This window comes from Planococcus citri, chromosome 1 (genome assembly GCF_950023065.1).
Source record: "Planococcus citri chromosome 1, ihPlaCitr1.1, whole genome shotgun sequence".
Lineage (NCBI taxonomy): Eukaryota > Metazoa > Arthropoda > Insecta > Hemiptera > Pseudococcidae > Planococcus > Planococcus citri.
In genome coordinates this window covers 65,717,391-65,738,718 of record NC_088677.1, presented here as the reverse complement: position 1 = coordinate 65,738,718, position 21,328 = coordinate 65,717,391, and the positions used below count along the sequence as shown (strand labels likewise).

The 21,328-nt window shown below is 33.4% G+C and overlaps 1 protein-coding gene across 7 annotated transcripts in view; it reads right to left on the bottom strand.

The window, feature by feature from the left end:
* Positions 1-627: 627 nt before the first annotated feature.
* heph (polypyrimidine tract-binding protein 1 heph) overlaps positions 628-21,328 on the bottom strand; it is a 613,245-nt gene continuing 592,544 nt past the window's right edge. For 6 of the 7 annotated variants that reach the window (XM_065347154.1, XM_065347155.1, XM_065347157.1 and 3 more), the window contains 9 exons: positions 20,477-20,750; positions 19,940-20,029; positions 13,665-13,774; positions 12,966-12,999; positions 7,964-8,056; positions 7,589-7,805; positions 7,288-7,365; positions 3,299-3,362; positions 628-3,152 (listed from right to left, as the gene is read on the bottom strand). In XM_065347154.1, coding sequence (XP_065203226.1) covers positions 3,063-3,152; positions 3,299-3,362; positions 7,288-7,365; positions 7,589-7,805; positions 7,964-8,056; positions 12,966-12,999; positions 13,665-13,774; positions 19,940-20,029; positions 20,477-20,750 — 1,050 coding nt within the window. In that variant the 3' untranslated portion in view covers positions 628-3,062. The remainder of the gene's footprint in view (positions 3,153-3,298; positions 3,363-7,287; positions 7,366-7,588; positions 7,806-7,963; positions 8,057-12,965; positions 13,000-13,664; positions 13,775-19,939; positions 20,030-20,476; positions 20,751-21,328) is intronic. The other variant, XM_065347152.1, reaches the window with a different exon arrangement.

Sequence of the window (21,328 nt, the reverse complement as noted above, 5' to 3'; positions counted from 1 at the left end):
CGATTGTTGGGTTTTCGATGGCGTAGATTACAATTCTGGTGTCAATTTTTAAAAATTAAGTGGGGGTGAGCCTCGGTGAGGGGATGATTTTGAGCTAACCGGTGAAAGGCGTGTGATGTATCGATGGTTATGTTTTCGATGTCGCAGATTCCGATTCTGGGGTCCATTTTTTTTATAAGAGTGACGGTGGGTCTGGGGGAGGGGGTAATATCGTATTTGAATGGTATTTCTTGTCTGATAAATCAATTGTTAGATTTTCGATATCGTAGATTCCAATTCTAGCATTCATTTTATTAATACTAGTCGCAATGGGATATGGGAAGGGGTAATTTCAGAATTTGATCAGATTAAGGCATGTGATATATCAATTATCAGGTTCTCTAAATCACAGATTCTGATTCTGCCATCCATTCTCAGAAAGAGGAGGGGATGGGTCTCGGGAAGGGGATGGTTTTAAATTTGACTGATATAACGCGTGCAATACATCGATAATTGAAGTTTAGGAATCACAAATTCCTTCCAAGCACTCAAGCCAACCCTTCCAATACCTCGTTTCAACAACACAACTCTTCGAAACAACATCAAAGCTTCAGTAAAAATAAAAAAATAATAAAAAACAAAGCCAACTAAAAAAGAACGTCTATATTTAACTGGCCTACGTATACGTAAAATTAAACTACATAAAATAATACTGCATTAAAAAAAAAGAATAGAAGAAAAAAGAAACACACGCAAAAAAAAAGTAATAAGGAATGATAAAGAAACGAGTAATAAATGCCGAACAAAAAATCGAGAATTATAAAAAAAAAATAATAAACGTAATTAAAAACAAGAAAAAAATACGTATACGCGAAGCAAAAACATTGTGCAATCCTTCGACCATGGATCAGATCTTACTAAAAGATTATTTTGAATAAACATACTTACGTACGTAAAACATTTTGTGCGAAAAAAAAAAACACAACGGAAATAACATTTTAAAAAAACAGAACAGTTAAAAGTAACGAAAACGAAACGAATTAACGAAAAAAAAAAGGGAAAAGAATTTTAAAGAAACATGGATATTTTTTTTCCTAAAATATTCTATGACGATATAACAAATACAACAATTTAAAAACCATCAGTGAACGAGATGGATAATTTAACTACATCACAATTTCGTATTTATATAGGTAAGTACGTGTTTCAACTAAAAAAAAGTTAATATGTAAAATAGGTATATAAATAAATATATAGGTCAACAAAATTAAAATTTCAAAATAATCTTAACATTTAAAAAAAATTCCAAACACTAAGAAAGGTCGCGCGTTTATGTTTCTTTTTTATTGGGTTGGAAAAAATCAACGCGAATTGCAAATTTCAAGCACCTTTCTGATCCATTATTTTCTTTTTTCTTAAGAACGAATTTCTCGTCGGATAAAAACCATCAGATTAGGTCGTTCTGTCGTTATTGTGGTAATATAATAAGATTATAACTTAGATTCTATCAACTATAATGGACGGTAGGGGGGTAGAAAAAGAGAGGGTGAGGATGGCAACATGTTTCAAGAGTTGTTGCAAAAATTGTTTTGTATTTAGCTGCATTATTTACGAGATCAATTCATTAAAAATATTTTTTTTCACAAATTCTATGAAATTAGGAAATTTTTTTGAGAAAGGAGGGGGATGGTTATAGTCTCATGACCACCGACTCGAAAATTCAGAATGTAATAATTCATAGATTTGAAGAAAAAAATCTAATTTTTCAAATAAAATTTTCATTCATTTTTTCAAAATTTTCAAGTTTTTTTCTATTTTTATTTTTTTTATCCCTCAAACAAAAAAATTAATCACATTATAATAAATTAAAAAAATTTTTCAATATTTTATCGATGTTGAAAGATACTTAAATCAAGAAATAAAATCGAACAAAATCATCTTACGTATTTGAATTCATATCAATCCAACATACCCATCTTTTAAAAACCCTCTACTCCACCCCACAATTTCCACTCCACTACCACATAAAAAATAAATCTCAAAATAACACCTATTCTTTAAAAAATGACTTGGGAGGTCTATGAGAGGAAAAAAAATTATAATATAAAAATACGATTATTTTAAAGCTGTGACACGTTTTAGAGGATTTTGAGTTGATTCATCGATTAAAATCTAATCTTTAAAATATCTTAAGATATGCTTAAGTTGACAACTTAGATACATAAAAAGGACTGCGAGTGTATCGATAAAACAATACTTATCAAAGTTCAAAATAAGAACTCGAGAAAAAAAAATCATAAATAAAAACTAAAAAATCTCTCAAAATTCAAATACCCGAGTACAAAAAAATTGACACGTAAGATTCTCTAAAACATGAAAATGAAAAAAAAAATCGAGTAAAATAAAGTAAAATTAAAATTAAAATTAAAATAAAGAATAATAAAATACAAGGAAAAAAAATCAAAAGGAGGAAAATACTACAAAGAGTAATAATACTTATAAACACAGAAAAATTATGTTTGGAGGAAAGCGTAATGAAGAGATACGTTTCAAAAACGAAAGAGAAAAAAAAGAGAAATATTATTACGACATAAAAAAAAACTTGATTTATGCATACGCCCTAACAACAACACAACGATCACATACAAAAAAAATGTATAACAGTAATAATTATAACAACACTGGGATTTATATAAGAATGATCTCATTTTGTACAAAATAAAAACACGCTTAACGATTCTCTAGATAATAATTAGGTATGTTAACTCGTCGAGGGGGCCGAGGGGAAATTGGCTGATCCGCGTTAGCGATTTGATTCAATATTTAAAAAAAAAAAAATTAAAATAAAGAAGGGATTTTTTTTCAAACTCACTCTATCTCGAATGGCGTGCATTTTTCATAATTTCATTTTCATTTTCCTCTTCTTTCGATATTATTTTTTATATAATATTATCATTACAATTAAGAAATAACAACACGTATTTATACAATATCAGTCGAGACACGGCGGCATCGGTATCGGTATCGGCAACACGCGCGGAACAGCGCGAAGGCCATCTTGACACACTCTACCAAACGATCCATTACTGGATTTTATTTTCCGGATGTATATTGGTCTTGGAAAACGACACCCGCAGGTTGCTAGTCTCGCCGAGCTGATAGTCGTGCATTTTCTGGTAAATGAAAGAGCGAAAAAGAAACATTAGTGCATTTGACAGGTGAGATGGATTCGGACATAAGGCCATCGGCCATTGTTGAAATGGATGGGTCCGAATATACGAGTGAGTAGTCTGGGTAAATATTGACTTTCGAAACTTACGATTAGTGCGGCTACAGCATCGTCTATGGAATTCAACTGTATCAAAGCCATTCTTCTGTCTTTACTGTAAACAGATATGATACCACAAGGCATGTTACAATTTGACCAGATGTATGTATGTATGTTTCATTTACCATAGTTTCAATAAATTAATCTAATTTCTTTCATTTTCATCATTCTCGTACCATTCACATTGATTCAAAATCGTAAAGGATAAAAAAGGGTCGAATCTACATAAGAATTAAATGTCTATTATTGAGCTCATCACCATCAAAAACATACCCAGCTTAACAACATATTACAAGTTTTTTTTTTTGAAAGTTTTTCGTGTTTGTCAGGCTTAACAGGTAGACAGACGAACTTGGGACGTCAGACAGACGGGTCAATGACCTTAAGAGTGTAGAAAGACTAACTTAGGACGTCAGACAAACGGGTCAATGACCTTAAATAGGGTAGACAGACAAACTTGAGAGGCCAGACAGGCAGATAGACACCGATGGTCTTTGGAAGGCTAAACAAGTATGTTAGTAACCTTGAGAGTCCAGATACATGGGGGGGGGTCAATGACCTTGGTAGGCTAGACAGGCAGATAGACACATTGAGAAGCTAGACAGACAGGTCAATGACTTTCAGATTCAGAGGATCGAAAGGAGGCAGGAAGACAAACGACCTTAAAAATCCAGGCAGATGGGTCAATGACCTTAAGAGGTCATACAGGCAAATAAACAACCTTGAAAAGTCATATTTGAACGGGTCAATGACTTTGAGAGGTCAGAGACTCGGGCAGATGACCTTGGGAAGCTGAACAGGCAAGTCAGTGACCTTAAGAGTCCGGATACCTGGGTCATAATGACGTTAAGAGGCCGAACAGAAAGACAGACGGCCTTGAAAGCCAGACAGACGGGTCAATGACCTTCAGAGGCCATAAAGAAAGATAGACGATCTTGAAAAGCCAGACAGACAGGTCAATGACCTTAAGAGGCCAGACAGGCAAACGATGACTTTGGGAAGTTATACTTATTCTTTTTTTTTTCTAAATAGAAATTTGGCAACGTCTGAGAAAAAATTCTTTCTGTTGATTTCTGATCGTGAGGAAAATTCCCAACTTGCTTGTACCCTCAGATAAATTATTGAGCTCCCATTTTGAAAATCTTTTTGCATAGAAAAAACCCGAGTAAAAACTTTGATTTACTTGTAATTTTTTCAAATTTTCAAATGGTAGCTTTCTGAATACGAAAGTTGACTTTCATCTCTAAAGCTGAGCCCCGACCTTTTAATATTTTGAATCTCCTATTTATTCCCCTTTCAACTCACGATCAGCAAAACCTCCACAATCATGACATTCATGATAGACTTAAGGATACATTTTTAAATCATCAGAAAATGAACGTCGTGACTCGTGAGGATGGAATTACCTACTTTGTAGATTTTGAGATAGAATCGAGAGCAATTTGAAAATTATTACTGAAAAAGGTCAACTTTAACTGAAGCCTCCAAATCACCTGCAAAATGGTGGGAATCGATTCGAGAGACCGACTTCAGAGGGCAGACGAAGTTTACGTATAATTTGATGTAAAAACTGGCTCTTTTGAAATTTTTTAAAATTTGAGTTTTTAAGCTTGTAAAAAAATACACTTATCAGCTGGTCATCTCGGATTCGCGATTCATCCACATTCCAATTGATTTGGAATGTCGAACTTATGAATCATAGGATTGAATTTTCAGTTGCCCAAGTTGATCACGATGCTTTCTGAAGCAATATGAAATTGCTGGAGACAACCCAAATTTTACTGGAGGTTTTAGGTTGGCTCGAAAATAGTGGAAATCGATTCGGAGGGAGGGGGGATTGTACTCGTAGATATCTAATCAAGGTCCCCCCCCCCGGCCTCAAAATATCACTTTCAGAGGTTGGCGAAGTTCAGAGTAGGTAATTTTTGGAAAAATATACAATTTTGAAATTTTTTCAAAACTTGAGATTGTTTAATTTGTGAAAAAATACGCTTTTTGACTCGTCACTTCGAAATTCGGATTTACCGGCTCTAATCTATTTAGATAGTCGAAATTTATGCTGGAGCATTTTGAAATTGCTGGAGAAAAAGCAAAATTTTTCTGCAGGCTCCAGATTGACTGGAAAATGGTAGCCTTCGATCGGGGGGGGGCTTTGTACTCGTAGATGATTAAGACACCCCCCCCCCTCAGTCCTCAAATTATAGAAAGAATTCGAAAAATTGAATTCCTCAGATTTGGTTTGTTTTTTATTAGAAATAGGCACTGTTTAATATTTCGACCCCCCCCCACCTCCCGATACATGAAAAAAGTGTAAATATTTTTACGTTTTTTTCCCCACAATTTTAATCCTTGGATTTTGTTTATCTTTATCAGAAAAACACGATTTAATGTTTTCGATTTGCTCACTCCCCCTCCTCCCCACTAAAATGAAATTGAATTGAAAAATATATACCATAAATTTTGTAATCTTATCACCTTTGGAGGTTATCAGCATTGTTGAGGGAAGGTTTCTCTTTGAAAAAAAAATTATCTAGAAGTATTCTGCTCAAAGACAAAAAATTTACAAATAATTTGTACCCTACATACAGTCGTCAGTTTTTCATCTTTTTCGATATTTTTCAACTTTATGACCTTCATGCAAGGGGACTAACATTATTTGGAGGACCGAAGGAGTTTTTTCTTGAAAATAAATGGTCACCTATTTATCCTCCTGAAAATGAAAAATTTTCAACAAATTTCCACAAACATCAATCTTCTATCTTTTTTTATTTTTCTAAAATAGGGGGAGGGGGCTCCATACAAGAGAGCTAACATCATTTAGGGGCCCAACAATGGTTTTTTCTGAAGAAAGGGTTCTGTAGAACAGTTGAGACGTGGACATGAAATACTCATTTCCAAAAAATTATCCCTGATTTTGATTTATTTTCACTTTTTCTGATTTTTTCAACTTTTGAGGGCGGGGGCTCCTTTCTAGGGGGTCAATATGGTTTGAAGAGCCAGACCCGAAGAAAGGGGTTTCTTGAAAAGAAGATTATTCAGAGAAATTCTGACGCAAAAACAAAGAATTTTAATGAATTCAATTACTTATATTTGATTTTTTTCAACCGGTGGGGGGGGGCGCCACTAGCACCACTTTTTTTGCAGACAGTCGGAAAATTAAAAAAAAGGAATTATTTTCTCACCCGTACTAACAACTTTGGGGAGTGGGTAGAAAATTCCAACTTGAGTTCTAAAGGTTCCTTTGAAAAAATTTCAAATTGTCTATTTTTCCAAAAATTACCAACTCTAAACTTCACCAACCTTTGAAAGTGATATTTTGAGGACCGGGGGGGGGGGAGAATCTTAATTAGGTATCTACGAGTACAATCCCCCTTCCCTCCGAATCGTTTCCACTATTTTCGAGCCAACCTAAAACTTCCAGTAAAATTTGGGGTTTCTCCAGCAATTTCATATTGCTTCAGAAAGCATCGTGACCAACTGCACATGATTTCATGTTTGGTTCGAGTTTTTAAGCAATGAAATGGGTCGACAACAAAAACAAAAACAAAAATATCTACAGTTTTTTACAATTTATAACCGTTTTAAAACCACAAAAAAAGAAATTAAATTCAAATTAAATAAACTACCTACCTAGAGACGTTTTACGAAAGATGACAATTTTCTACGAAATGGGAGGAGAGTAAAAGGAAATTCACATCACTACGCTTATTTCAGCTCTTTCTTCAAAATCTACAAGTAACTGAACAAAATCAGTACTCCCATCTCCATGCATCAGACTTCAAAGTAAAAATCAACTTCGCCACTGTCTTCTTCACGCTCACCAACTTATACTATTTCGACCCTACATGTAAGTAAATTAAATTGCATACTTAAAACGCCGTAAATCCTTCGTTCGCGTATATTTACGGCGCTCACATATGCAATTCTATTAACACCAATATTTATTCGTAAAATCTAGGTATCTACTGTTTGTTACTCACGGGAAGAAACGGAATTCTCTAACTTCGAAGCCATTCTTTTGGAACGCGTTCTTGATTTCTTCTTCGCTGACATTTTGTCTGCACAACATTATATTGAAAATCGAATTAATTCAACATTCTCGATAACAATACGAACAGTAGTTCTAGGTATATTGAACTCTACGTCGTCGTATACTTAATATTATTATCTATACCAAACACCTAAAACTCGGATAATCGATCATCATCCATTCCATAATCGCATCTCACCTCACCTCGCGCACAAAAATACACCATCAGGTAGGTATAAAGAGGTACTTACGGAATGTTAGATAAATGAAGCGTAGCCGAAGGCGAATAAATATTCTGATAATTTTTCGAGCCGGGTTTCTTGAAACGATGGAGCGGAGACAGTGTGTAATCTTTGGTAAGGCCGGCATCGGGTTGGCCTTCTTTGGGTAACTGAACGGTTTGATATTTTGATTGCATAACGCGTATTTCTTTACCGAACAGGCGTAGTTTATCCATATGTAGCAAGGCTGCCGGAATCAAGTAAAATTTTATTTGAATTAGAATACAGATCTCGTCTCGTGCATTGTGCATATTATCGAAGCAGACTTATTATATTATTGTTAAAAGGAAAAAAAAATGTAAATCGCCATCATTGTCATATGCTGCGAGTTCACATCACACATACCGAGCTGAGCTTGTTGAGGTTCTGCCATTTGGATTAAAGCGCAATCTTTTTTATTGTATAAGATCTTCACTCGTAACACGTCACCGTACACGCCTACATAGATTCGTACATAGGAAAAAAATAGAATTAAATTACAAATAAACGCAGAAAACTGCGGCTAGCAGAACCTTATAAATATATTGTAAAAACTACACAATTGTGTGTACGAGTATGATGGTGGTGAACTTGTACGTAGGTATACTAAAAGTACATATACATTATACCGTGTGTTCTACTCAATTCAACATGCATACGAGTTTACTTAATATTCTCCTCACACATAAACACACACACACATACACACGTAGCCAGCCTATACTTAAATATACATTATTAACGATGTACCTACTGTAGAGAATTCACAGATACCAAATACCTACACGAGTAATATGTAATTTTTACACGAAGAATAATGATGAAAGAGAGCAAGAGAGAGGGACAGACAGATGAAAAAAAAAGTAAAATAAAGCTAATTAAGAGAGTACAACAATTGGAAATTTTGTACATAAATTCCGATCGCCTGTGATTTTTTCCCCTCTTTTTTGGCATCGAAATAAATATGAATGGATCACGATACGTGACGCTCTACACAATACCGTACACACAGAGATAGAATAGGTACAATAAAACACCGGCACCAGTCCGAGAAAGATTATCAATCGTCATTCGAGTCTCGTGTCTAGTAATTTTAGTATGTAGTAGGTACATAGATGTACGAGTAGATAGGTATAGACTATAGAGGTACATATAACGCATGCATGGCTAATTTTTATCATTATCGAAGGCTCATTACGTGTAGAGAATATTACCTACTCGTATACGATGATATCGATGACAAAACGTATAAAAAGGTAATCAGTAGTAATCGCCCTCTTTTTTTTTTCGATATCATCGTGTAAGGCGGACACTCGGACAGGTTCGTAATGTAACGATATCGATGTCCTGTTGTGTAGTGTTTTTTTTTTACTAGGTAGCCTACGATTTACATACACGCAATACACACGTTCGAAACAATCTTATAACACGACGTAGCAAGGCTGGACGAGTGATTGGTTGGTGTGGCACGAGTTCTAGAGGTAATGCTAGGGGTAGAGGGGAGTGAGAATTTTACCCTGTGAGACGTTACAAATATTTTGGGATAAATTTTAGCCCATCTGGAGCTGTTTTTTTTACTCCAATTGAACTCACTCGAATTAACACCTGTTTTAGGAAAAGAATTCCTGAGGATGATACTTCAATATTTTCACATTCAATGCCTTTTCCCTTCCAGAGATCTACAAAATTACAAAATAACGGAAATTCGCAAGAAATCTGGTTTCAAAAAACAATAATTTCCAAATTTATTTTTTCATCTCTCTCTCTCTTTTTTTTTTTTTTTAATGAAATGATTCTAAGAAAATTTACCAAAATATGTACTTACAGTGTGTCCAAAAAAAAGAAGAAACCGTGAACCGAAAATTTGTATATAATCGAAGGTCTTTAAAAGTACTTTAGATGAACTTGACACGTTGTCAAAATTGATACCCCCCCCCCCCAAGGGGAAGGAGCGTTAATCAGAGTATAAAAATTTTGAGAAATGTAACAGAAGTATCAAGGTTATCAGAGATGTATATTTTCTCTCTGATTTTCCCCTCAAAATGAGAAAAAAGTCCCCAGGAAGAGAAAGCCAGGTGAAAATTATTCAGAGATTAAAAATGAATGTCAAAACCTAAATATCTCCTTTTGGGCAGCTCAATTTTCAATTTGGGGGTTAAATCGTTTTCAGAATCGAATCAGTGACTTCAAAAAATTATAATTCAAAATTCGTATTACATTTTTTGAGGGTACGAATTTTTTTTTCATATACATATGTGATTCTCTTTCTTCGGTTTTCTTGAATTTTTTGAAAATATTTTTGAAAATTCAGAATGTGATGAAAGCTCTAAAAGTAAATACCTGACAATTTTTGAAAGGATCATGGTCTGAAACCCCCATAACCCAAATTTCAATCACACAAATTGATTTTTCAATTTTCTGGCGAATTTTTGAAAATTTAAAATTTACTACTTAGTTTTGGAAATTATACATTTTTTTTGATAAAATTCCCAAGTACGTGTTTTATGCAACTAAAGGTGACGGAAATTTGTAAAGAAATTAATATGAACTTCCTCGAACCGAATTTCAACATTTCCGGTCATTCTGGAGGCTCCAGCGCGATTTCAGATTTCTCCAGAATTTTGAATTTTCTACAGAAGAAATGAAAATTAATTTTTGACAGCCAAAAATCGAGCTGTTGTTTATTCGAGGCCCTTTCGACGTGTTAATTCACATTTGACCTGATTTCCAGGCGGACACCTCGAGGGTGTTTTTTGATCAGTAATGAGAATTGGAGAATGCTGGTCAAGAAAAAAAAGAACCTTCCGAAAAGACATTCGTATGGGTGTCAACATCGAGTCCTTTAGAGTAAGTAACTTTTCATTTTGGGACCGAACGCTCAGCAGAATCAAAATTAAAGCCTTCAAAAACAGCTACGATTCAAAGCTCACATAACTTTTCAAATAGATTGACTTTTTAAATCTGCATTTCAAAAAAAAAAAAAAAAAATGAAAAATTCGTGTAACCTACGGTTTATTGGATTTTTAGAAGCGTTGATGATTTCCAATGTCGAAATGTTGACTCAAGTTTTTGATTCGAGTACTTAAGCATGAAAATAAGCCTCGAAATTTTATTAAATTGAAAAAATCACGCGATTTATTTTCAATTTGGATTTCTGAGGACTGAGATCCTGATTTCGAATTTTGAATCCATTTTTGGATCCATTTAGTTCGACCCCTCTCCCACTTCTTCATAAATAAATCTTACTTAGAAAATATTTTCCAAAATAATTCATTAAAAGACAATTTGTTTGGAACGTACCTTCGTATCAAATCCCTAATTTAAAAAAATCAAGACAAACATTTCTACTGAAAAAAAACTCAACCAAGGAATCTCTAGCAAAAAAAATTTCGTCTATTCTCGGGATTTCATTTTTTGTTTCAAAAGAAAGCAGTTGAGGTAAGACGAATTGCAAATTTTAAGGTTATTCAAAGAATATTGATCCAAGTTTGAGAGAGTGAAGAGGATCGAAAAAACCCATTTTTGAAAAAGAGTCGTAATTCTTCGCAAGTTGTGGCTCCGAAAATAATTTGAACGCTGCATCGCAATCGTTTTTGGAATTGCTTCTCCCCCAGGAGACTTTTTAAAATAGATTGGGCGAAAAATTTCAGTTCCAAACAAAGCTAGATTGGAAGAACATGCAAAAATACCCCACCAATCAAAATTATAACCGCTGATGTTCATTTTTTGATTTTTGGTAGATTTTGTAAAAAATCAAATTTTGGTCAAAATTTTTGAAAAATCAAAATTTTATTAAATTGAGTCAGAAAGTTGAAATTTGATAATTACCTACTATATTTCTGACCCACTAAATTGATTTGAAACAGTTTCACTGCTTCGAGCTATTTTGAGCAATTCTGGAGTCTCCAGCGAATTTTTAACAATTGCAATTTCTAAAAAATTTCACACAACCGAGCTGGAAAATTGAATTAGTACGCAGCTAAGTACATTTTTTACCTCGAAAATCAACTGGAGAAGGTATCGAGTTGTTCTGGAGTCCACAGCGACATTTTAGAAACTCCACTTGTCCAAAAAACGCAAAATTTGAAAAAAATAAGGTGCATGTTGCTGGTTTATTTGATCATTTTTCCAAAACCGGTTTCCACCAGTTCAAAACAATTTACCCACTTCCATTTTCTGGCAAATTTCATAGAATTTTTTGAAAAAATTGAATTTTTAAAATACCACTGGAGGCTCCAAAACGACTCAAAACGTCTTCTAGCCGAATTGCGAGGTTGAAAATGTACAATCTCAGCTTTCCAACTAGATTGGATGCAATTTTGTAAAAGTTTCAAAATCAAAAAACTCTTCGGAGGCTCAAGAACTGCTCAAAACATATCGAAACTGCTTCCAATCAATGAAGAAGGTCACAATAAGGAACATCACATATTTCATTATCTTTCTAGCTCAATTACATATATATAAGAATGTTGATTTTTTTCGCCTTTCTGGTCCAGAATTGATTTTCAATTCAAAAATTCGCCAAAAATCGAAAAATGAGTATCAGAATTTTAAATTTTAATTGATGAGGTATCGCCGCTTTTTTGATCTGAATTTGATTCGACCTGAAATTTTTCTGCAGCTCCGAATACCTTTAATGTAAGTGAGTAACAATAATGATGTTTTCCGCAGAGTCATTTCAAAGAATAGGGGTAAAGGGGAATTCGCCTCCGGCCTAATGAAGAGCCTCAGATAAATAATGCATTATTAATAGCAGAGCTATCAAACTTGAAAAATATTTCAAAATCTAAAATATGAGTCTTCTTATGACACGGCTGCTATCAATGAGAATCGATTAAACCCCCAGATCATACGACGCTGAACAAAGAAATAACGAGCAAGTTCAACGCTCACATACCAGACTACAATCATTCGTTATACGTTTCCCGAAGAAGTAACTACGGTCGACTTGTGAAATTTGTGTTCGAAGTAACCACAAAATAATCAGTTATCAGGTAAGTTCAATTTTTTTGAAAAATTTTTCACATCCCAAATTTTGAGAGAATAATTACTGTAACCAGTTCAAGCAGCACTGAACCGTTTTCTGAAACGATTAACCTGCTTTTCGATTTTGAAAGGTCCAAAATTTCGGACACCACTCAGTATTCCCTCTCCTTCCATCCACACAGATATTTATTTTATCCAAACAGGATCTGAACAGTTCCCAAACACAAACAACCAAACATCTATCAATATCCCACTCATGGCATCAAATTTCACCCCCTCCTCACCCACACACACATGCAACCGAACCAATCACTCGTCCATATATTGGTATCTGGTCGTATATCGATAAAAAAGAAAAAATACATAATAATACTTGACGTACCGAACAAGGTAAACAGAGCATCAGGTGAAACCATCTACGGAAGCGCAAACCAAGAAAAGTTACATTCACACCGATGAGTTGAATCGTGTTTCCGACGAAAAAGGAAAGACAGCAAAAGAAAATGAAACGTAATAATGTTAACAAAAAAAACTTGCAAATATAACACGCCATAAAGTAAACAAAAGAAAGAAGAAAGGGGGTAAGAATTACAGAAATATAAAAATTCACATATAGGTATAAGTAGATAAATAAGGAGAGACAGAAAACATTGAAAAAAAAAAAATACAGAAATAATACGAGACGTAAAAGAAATCAACAAAAAAGGTGAACGAAAAAAAAAATAGTAAAGTTAATGTACGAAAAAATAAAACAACAGACGAAAAAAAGAAACACGAAAAACACGTAAGTAATTTTTCGCAACTAAATAAATTCTCTTTTCCGAAAGTGTCGTAAAAGAAAAAAAAACAAAATAATTATATAAGTACACGTAAAACATAAAGAATAGAAAAACCAAGATAACAGAGGATAGACAAGATAAGGTGATTAAAAATAAAAAAATAAAAAATAAAACGTCTACGTATAGAAAACAATATACCTAAGTATTCTTCTTCCCTTCTTATTTCTTTTGTCATTCGTCATTTTAATATACATTAAATTTTTAAAAAATTAGCAAGAAAAATGAATAAAATATCTACTCACTTCTTCGTTTAAATTACTAACAAGTAAAACGCAAGATGTGCTTCCCATTTGGCCTGGCATACGGAGATTCGATGTGGTATTCGTTAATGGAAAATTTCCTAAAGGTAGTCCTGTACAAAGGAATACGAAAATAGAATTAAATCAATGATGACGTCGAGTAGGTACGTTGCTACATATTTTAAATACATCGGTACAACTCGATGGTACTTTAATGTAATCATAATACAGCAAAAAGCGTACAATTGTGATTGCCTAAACTAGCATAAGAAGTAAGTGAATAGCGGTGCCTTGCATTATGTAAAATAACAGAATATGTGCACAAAATAAAATACGAAAGTGAAGTTTACGAACACGAAGGTAAAATTCGAGACAGTATAAAATCACGTAGACAAAATTAAATTTCCCAATCAGATTTTTAAAAACTAGCTGGTATAATGCGTTAAATTACACAACAGGAAGAATCCAGCGTCAGCGAAAGGAAAAAGCAACAAGAGTACAAAATAAAATCATCCAGAAACAGAAGGTACGATAAAACTAGCACGTCGTTAAAACGAAGCTCCCTCACAAGTATGGTAGGTATTCCTATGTAGCTCACAACAGTAGGTGTTTTTTTTATTGGTTGAATTTTCCTAAAAAAATAAGGCTATTGCAGAGCACCAGCTTGTGACATACATAAGATATTGTAAGAGCCAGTGAATAATGGAGAATGGTGAATGATTTTTTTTTTTTTTTGAAAGCTCTTCTTTCAAATAGAAATATTTTGAAATTTCATGTAATAGAACCTAAGACATTGAAAAAATGAAGAAAATTTTGAATTTTTTTCACATTTTCTTTAGATATTTCAGGTTTTACAGCATAAAATTTCAAGATTTCAGCAAAATTGGTTATACTTATTCATTTTCTACAAAAAGTGGACGTTTGTAAAAATCATAATTTTTGAGTTATAAAAAATACACTTCATGAAGCAAATGGCGAACCAGAATACCCCCTGTTAGTGCCCTAACAATACTGGAAACTACACCAAAAAAAAAAAAAACAACCTGAGGTGAAATAATTAGTTCTTACAGTAAACATTCCGATTTGTTGATTGGAATCTTGTGCACACATGAGATTCAAACCATTTATAAGCATACTATACCAATCATAACTGTTCAGAGAGCGCTTGTTGAGACAAGACAAAAACGCTCAATGTATTTTAAATAGAGCTTCCAGTATTGTCAGTTGATAGTAATTAGGTATGTGATAGTGATGAATATTATAGTTATTAGGTATCTATATTTCTTCAATGCTTACTATTTGTATTAAGTATGATTAAGTAGTGATTATTTATGCTTTATCATTTTTTTAGGTTTAGTTCATCCTTTAGAGTGACATCTGCCACTAAGTTGACAAAAATTGAAATACAGAAAACTGTATAAGAGAAACTTTTGTTCTGAGAAATGGGCAAGTTACTAGCCAGATGATTGAGTAATTGAGTATGACTTCTACAAAAAACTGTCTTAATGTGAATAGGACCATTATTGATGAAAATTAAATAATATTGTAAGAAGGTAGACTACACATTGAGATAAAACTGTCCTGTATCTTAGATTCTAAGAAGAGAACCTTAAATTATTCTTATAGTTTCAAGAACCATACTGTAATTTACATTTTTCCTTAGGTGAAGATTCGAAAACACCTGTTCTGAAAAATCTGCTATATCTATTTGTAGATATAATTTATTTATTGAACGTAGGATTCCATTAAGGTAAAGTGGGGTAATTCCGATATGGGGTAATTCCGATAGCAAGCCCTAGCTTTGTTGCAAAAAACATTTTGGCACAAATGATGAAGAAAGTAGGTAGTTTTAGTGCTAACCTACACCCATTAATGATCAGATGGTTCATCTGCTCTGTTTTGTCAAGTCTGTGCAGTGTTCAAAATCTGAATGCCCAAATCCTTTGCCGCAAAAAACAGTGCACTTTTGAAACTCGTTTTTATCGTTCAAAACTTGTTGAAAAATTTTGTTTAGAAGCTGATATTTGATGAATACGTGTTAAAGTGTCAGTACCTCTTTTGATTTTGCTTTTATAATTATTTGTTTGGTGGCATTGAATTATTAAACATGTCGATCATTTTTCATGCTGAGGGGTAATTCCGATAGCCCCAGCAAAATTGTCCTGCAATGTTTTTTTCTCTGTTTTGATGTATTGTAGTTTTAGGGGGTCGAAATTATCAAAGAAAATCCTCAAAACGGGACATTTTTCTCTAGTTGGTCTAATTTTCAAAAATTATGCCTCAAAAATGCATATTTGTAAAAAAAATTCAATTTTTGTTCTAATGATTCAATTTACATGAAATAAAAACCTAAATATGCAATAAATGGTATATTTCAACATTACTGGCTCGGAATTACCCTGGGAGAATTCCTTTCCTTATAAAACTCATTATCGGAATTACCCCATTTTTAGGGTAATTCTGATAACTCAACCTTCCAAAATGTTTTTTCAATTATATGTATGAAGCCTTCACACAAATCACTCTTCAATATAGTCAATGTGTAGCTGAAGGACACAGGAATAAAGTTGTTACATCATTTTTGCCTCAAAATGTACAGGAAATCCAAAAAATGAGAAATTGCTAAAATTTTGAATTTTGCCATCGGAATTACCCCACTTTACCTTAATCTCAAGTTCACATGATAATTCCTTTGTAAAAACAATCAAAGGATATCCAAGTGGAGTAACTAAGTACTTTTATTTTTTTATAATTTCAAGAACCATGCTATAATTTTCAGGCGAAGATTTAATTACCACCTGTAAAAGAAAATTGAACAATCAAATTCCTGACTGACAAATCCTGTTGAAAGTAATTAATTATGATTTGTAACATTCACAATGCTTTACAGGTGGAAGGTTACAGATGAATGAATCAGAATTTCACAAAATTTCAGAAAATATGAACCCTAATTCCAAAATACAAAATGGATCTGTCAAGAGAGCAGGGTAAAAGGTAACTCATTGTGTGTTTCTTCAAAACTACTGTCAATTGTCCTAATTTTGGACACTAGATATGCCCTAATTTTGGACATCAGGTTTTTAAAGAAAATTTGATTAATAAAAGCAAAATTAAAAGAAAAAATAAACAAGAACTTCCATACGTGATGTGACTAAATTTTTTCACACTTAATTCAAATATTTTACAATAAATTTGTAGTTTTGGCACTCTGGTTGCCTTCATTGGTGACTATAACTCATCTGAATGAATCCACTATCCAGCCTGGATACAACATTCATAAATTACATAAGCTTAATAGGCACTTAATAACTTCAATCATACTGTAAGTTGGGTTTGACATCTGTCATGCAAAATGCAGATATGTTTTTTTTTTTAGAAACAGAAATGTAGAAGTTGGCACTTGCAATATCTATATTTGATGGTCAATTTTGCTCTTTGCTCAAATTCAAAATGGATTTCAGCCAAAATTGTGAATGTAAGAGTACATTCTGATTTTTAGCCTTATATATTTCAAGATTTAATGATGTTATTTGAAGTATAAGTATGGGAGAAGTATTGTTAACCTGCTGGAAAGATAGGTATATAAAGTATTGCACCTTTATCAGCCACGTAGACAAATTTACAAAATCAGTTGAGATCGCTATGAAGAGTGGGATTGATAAGAGAAAAACTATAAATACAAAAAAGCAATTGAAGAAAATAATAATTTGGATTTTGGATTTGGCTTTGATTGCAAGAAGGTTTTTGCTTAGGTAATAGGTTGCTTTGAACTTCAATTGTTCGTACTTTTATATTTTTCTTAAACAATGTTAGAAATAGAAAAAATTAGTTCATAGTCTTTCTAAAACAGTAGTCATCACAATCATAAAGTAATTTCATGGAATGAAAACTAGTTTATTACCATCCTGATGCAAAAATTGATTGCACAGAGAGAAAATCTGTTCATTTACAGCCCAAAGTAGCCGAAACAGAAAAAGTAAATTCATTTCATAAAAATTAGAAATCAATTACGAGAGAAAATGGGCCCATTGTCATTTTAGCCAATTGAAGATCTGTTTCTTAAAATCATAAATCAAGTAAGTAAGTAAATAGATTGTATGAATATGTCTCATGTGATGAAAATCAACACAAGTGTAACTTGAGAAGTGGCACAAAAATATCTGTTACTACTTTTAAAATTCATAAATTTTTTTTTTAGCCATTACTAATTTAAATCCCGTAACAAAGTACAGTTCATCATCACCCTAAAGCAGCAAGAAGAAAAAAGAAACCAGTTTATCCTGATCATGAATCAATTACTCTCAGATGAAACCAGTTCTTAAACTTTAACCAATTGAGAGGTGAATAAAATGGTTCATTATCATCCTAAAGAAGCTAAAAAGACAAAGAATGATGAATGATTATAGATCAACTGCTTGTAGATAAAACTAGTTTATAGCCATCCTACAACAGTCAAATATAACAATCCTAAATCAACCAAGAAGAGAAATACAGCAAAAGAAGGAAATCAGTTCATCATAATCCTAAATAAAATTTAGAGCCAAGAAAACTAGTTTTTCACCACCATTGAACATCACTAAATGAAGAGTGAAGTGCTATAACATGATCCAAAATCAACTATGAGGATAGAAAACTAGTTCATCATAATCCCAAAAGCAATTAAGAAGGAGAAGAAACTAATTTACCTGCATTATTAATTGTATAATTATTATTCACATTTAACAATAGTTCACATAAGTTCAATTTAAAAGACTGATCTTTATGTGGTGTGGTCTACAACACTGTTCATAGATGTTTTTCATGAAACTCATAATGACGTCACTTGACAGACAGCTGCCATGTGATTGGCTAATGGTAAGGTAAGGTGACAGTCTGCCAAAAGGGCTTTTGACAACAGTTTTAGCCATAAATTAACGTTACATTAAATGGGAATTTAAAATCAAGAAACAGGGGAAAAGCTTTCATGTTTTCATTTTCAAAGTCTTTTTTAATATAACACAGAATCCGAATATTTTGATAAACCTTTTTCTTATTCTGTTAAAGATTTTGAATTCCTCATCGAATGTAATGTTAATTTACAACCAACAATACTATTGATAATGCTATCAGCCAATCACATCGCAGCTGTCCATCATGTGACATCACAGTAAACCTCCTACTAAAGGTATGGATACAAGATGAGCATGAGCACGAGTATTTTCAAAATTTTCACATAACAACATAGCTTCATGGATAAGTCACATTAATAATGCGAAATTAGATATACCTATAGGCTAAGCCATGAATTATTTACTGATTACAAGAGGTTTTTTTGCTTTGCCTAAATGTAGCGTATTCATGACTTAGGTATCACTTATCGAATTTCAATTTCTTCATTAATGGGTGCTTTTTGCCAAACACCATTGTTAAATATTTAGACCACGATCACATTTTTAACAAGCCATCAGCTATTCACTGATTGCAAGATAGTTTTTGCATTTTGCTTTCACCATGTTGGTTGATGATTGCATTGAGGGCATCTTCATTCACTACATTTTTTGATCCTAATCTTTCACTTTGACTTTTCCCCAATACACCTAAATTCGGTCAAATGATTACATTTGAGATGTCCAACTGGAGTTTTGTTGAAATGGCCACACCATAACAATTTCTAAAATCAAGTTTTCTAAATTTCTAATGCTCCAATCAGTTTTGACGCCTTTGGAAAAAATTTGAAAATTATGAATAAGATCAGAGAGATCACTGGAGAGTGGAGACTTGAAAAATTAACTAAAAAAATCAAAGCTGAACAGCACAAGTGATTTCTAACAAAATTCCCAACTAAATCTTGCATTATTGATGAACAAAATATCAATTCTTTTCAATGATAGCAACTGTTACTCTGGAATTAGTTGATGCTTTTACATTCCTTTTCTAATTGATTTTCAATCTGAAACTTCCGAACAAAATCTAAAATCCTTTAAATATTCCCACTTCTATTTCAACCTCATCTAGAGCAAAATCTTGCCCATTTTTTTTGCCAAAAACACCTCATATTTGGTAAATTCGCCTTAAAAAGCATCATCACCACTACCACCTATAGCACAGTTTTTTTCACTCTTTCTCTTCTTCGTTGCGTTGTTGTTGAACAAATCAATTCCATACGGCAAAGCCATAATAAGAAAATTATTTTTCACCCCATACGTGGGTATACTTCATTTTAACGAGCGTGCTCTTTGAACGCCGACAGAATAAAGAAATACAAACAAAGGACGCGCAAATGGTAAACGCTATCTTACCTCCTGTCGGAGATCCTGGAAAAGGATTACTATTTATCTGTGAGCTGATACTAGACAAAGAGGAAAACAGTGACGGAAGATTCGAACAACCTAAACACAAATAACACCATTTTGGTCTATTTTTTTTTACTTTCGTGTTAGCCACAATATAACAAGAACGATGGAAAGGGTGAGAGCACACAGTAGGAAAAATACCATCTCTCTTATAACGTAGTACGAAGTAGGTACACAATAAATAAGTAATATATAAATGGTGCAATAGTGTACATTTTGTATAATTTGTCATCTGCGAGGCTTGCGAACAAAGCAGTTATTGTGCTCATCACGCACATTCGCATCGTCCCACAAATAATGGGATGAAGATGCCACGGTGCCAAAAATACATATTTTCCGATTGGCAACATGGCTCCTGCTACTCTACGTATACAAAATTTGTTACAAGAGTATACCCCAACACCTGACATATGCACACAAACACCAAAAAAACACGTAAACAAAACCAGCCACGAATAAAAACAGTGATCTAATGTCGCTTACCTCCACCTAATCGATCATTCTGAGCTAATGAGCGTCTGGCTGCTGCCTGAAGTGCGGCTGGATTGGCTGTCGCTGCACCGGCCAGAAATAGTTGCGGTAAGAGTTGATCGGGCAGTGCGAGGGCATCCAGAGCTGCTGTGTCGCCATTCGGTAGTGTTGGATTCGTGTAATCTCTCGATTTATCATTGTTGTATTTAACGTTCAAGCTCGTTAATTTGGAGAATTCTATACGTAACGTGCAACACGAATTGTAGATGTTTTGACCATCCAGCGACTGAAGAAAGCGTACAACATGAAATTCAAATTCGTCAACGTTAATGGGAGAGTCGATATTGATCGTTTTATTTGTCAATGGGTCAGTTGGACCGAAAAAATTGAACACAATGATGGAAACAGTTGGAGAGGGACGAAGGAAAAAATTACATTTCAGAAAATGTGTGTGTTAGAGAGGGATGGTGGGGGGGTTAGAAGGGGGTGAGAGGGTGAGCCTCATGATTTCTACGCATATTTACCGAACTTCAAAGGCTCATACTATTCAAGTCAATGCCCTACTTTTCTTCTCCTGAATCGATTAAGATGATTTTGAGGTCTTTTGAAGCCTTCAGCAGATCTTCAGGATTTTCAGTTCGAGTAAAAACTGTCATAAAAAGAGTAAAGATGAAATTCAGCATCTTTTTCATCACAGAAAAATTCAAAAATTTCTATAGGTTTCAAAAATGATCGAAACCATAAACCAAAATTTATACTTTCAATCCCAATTCACCAAATTTTGATTTTTCAGTCGAAGTTGGACAAAATTTAAATTTTCAAAAAATAAAAGATGAAATTCAGCAACTTTTTTTTCATCACAGA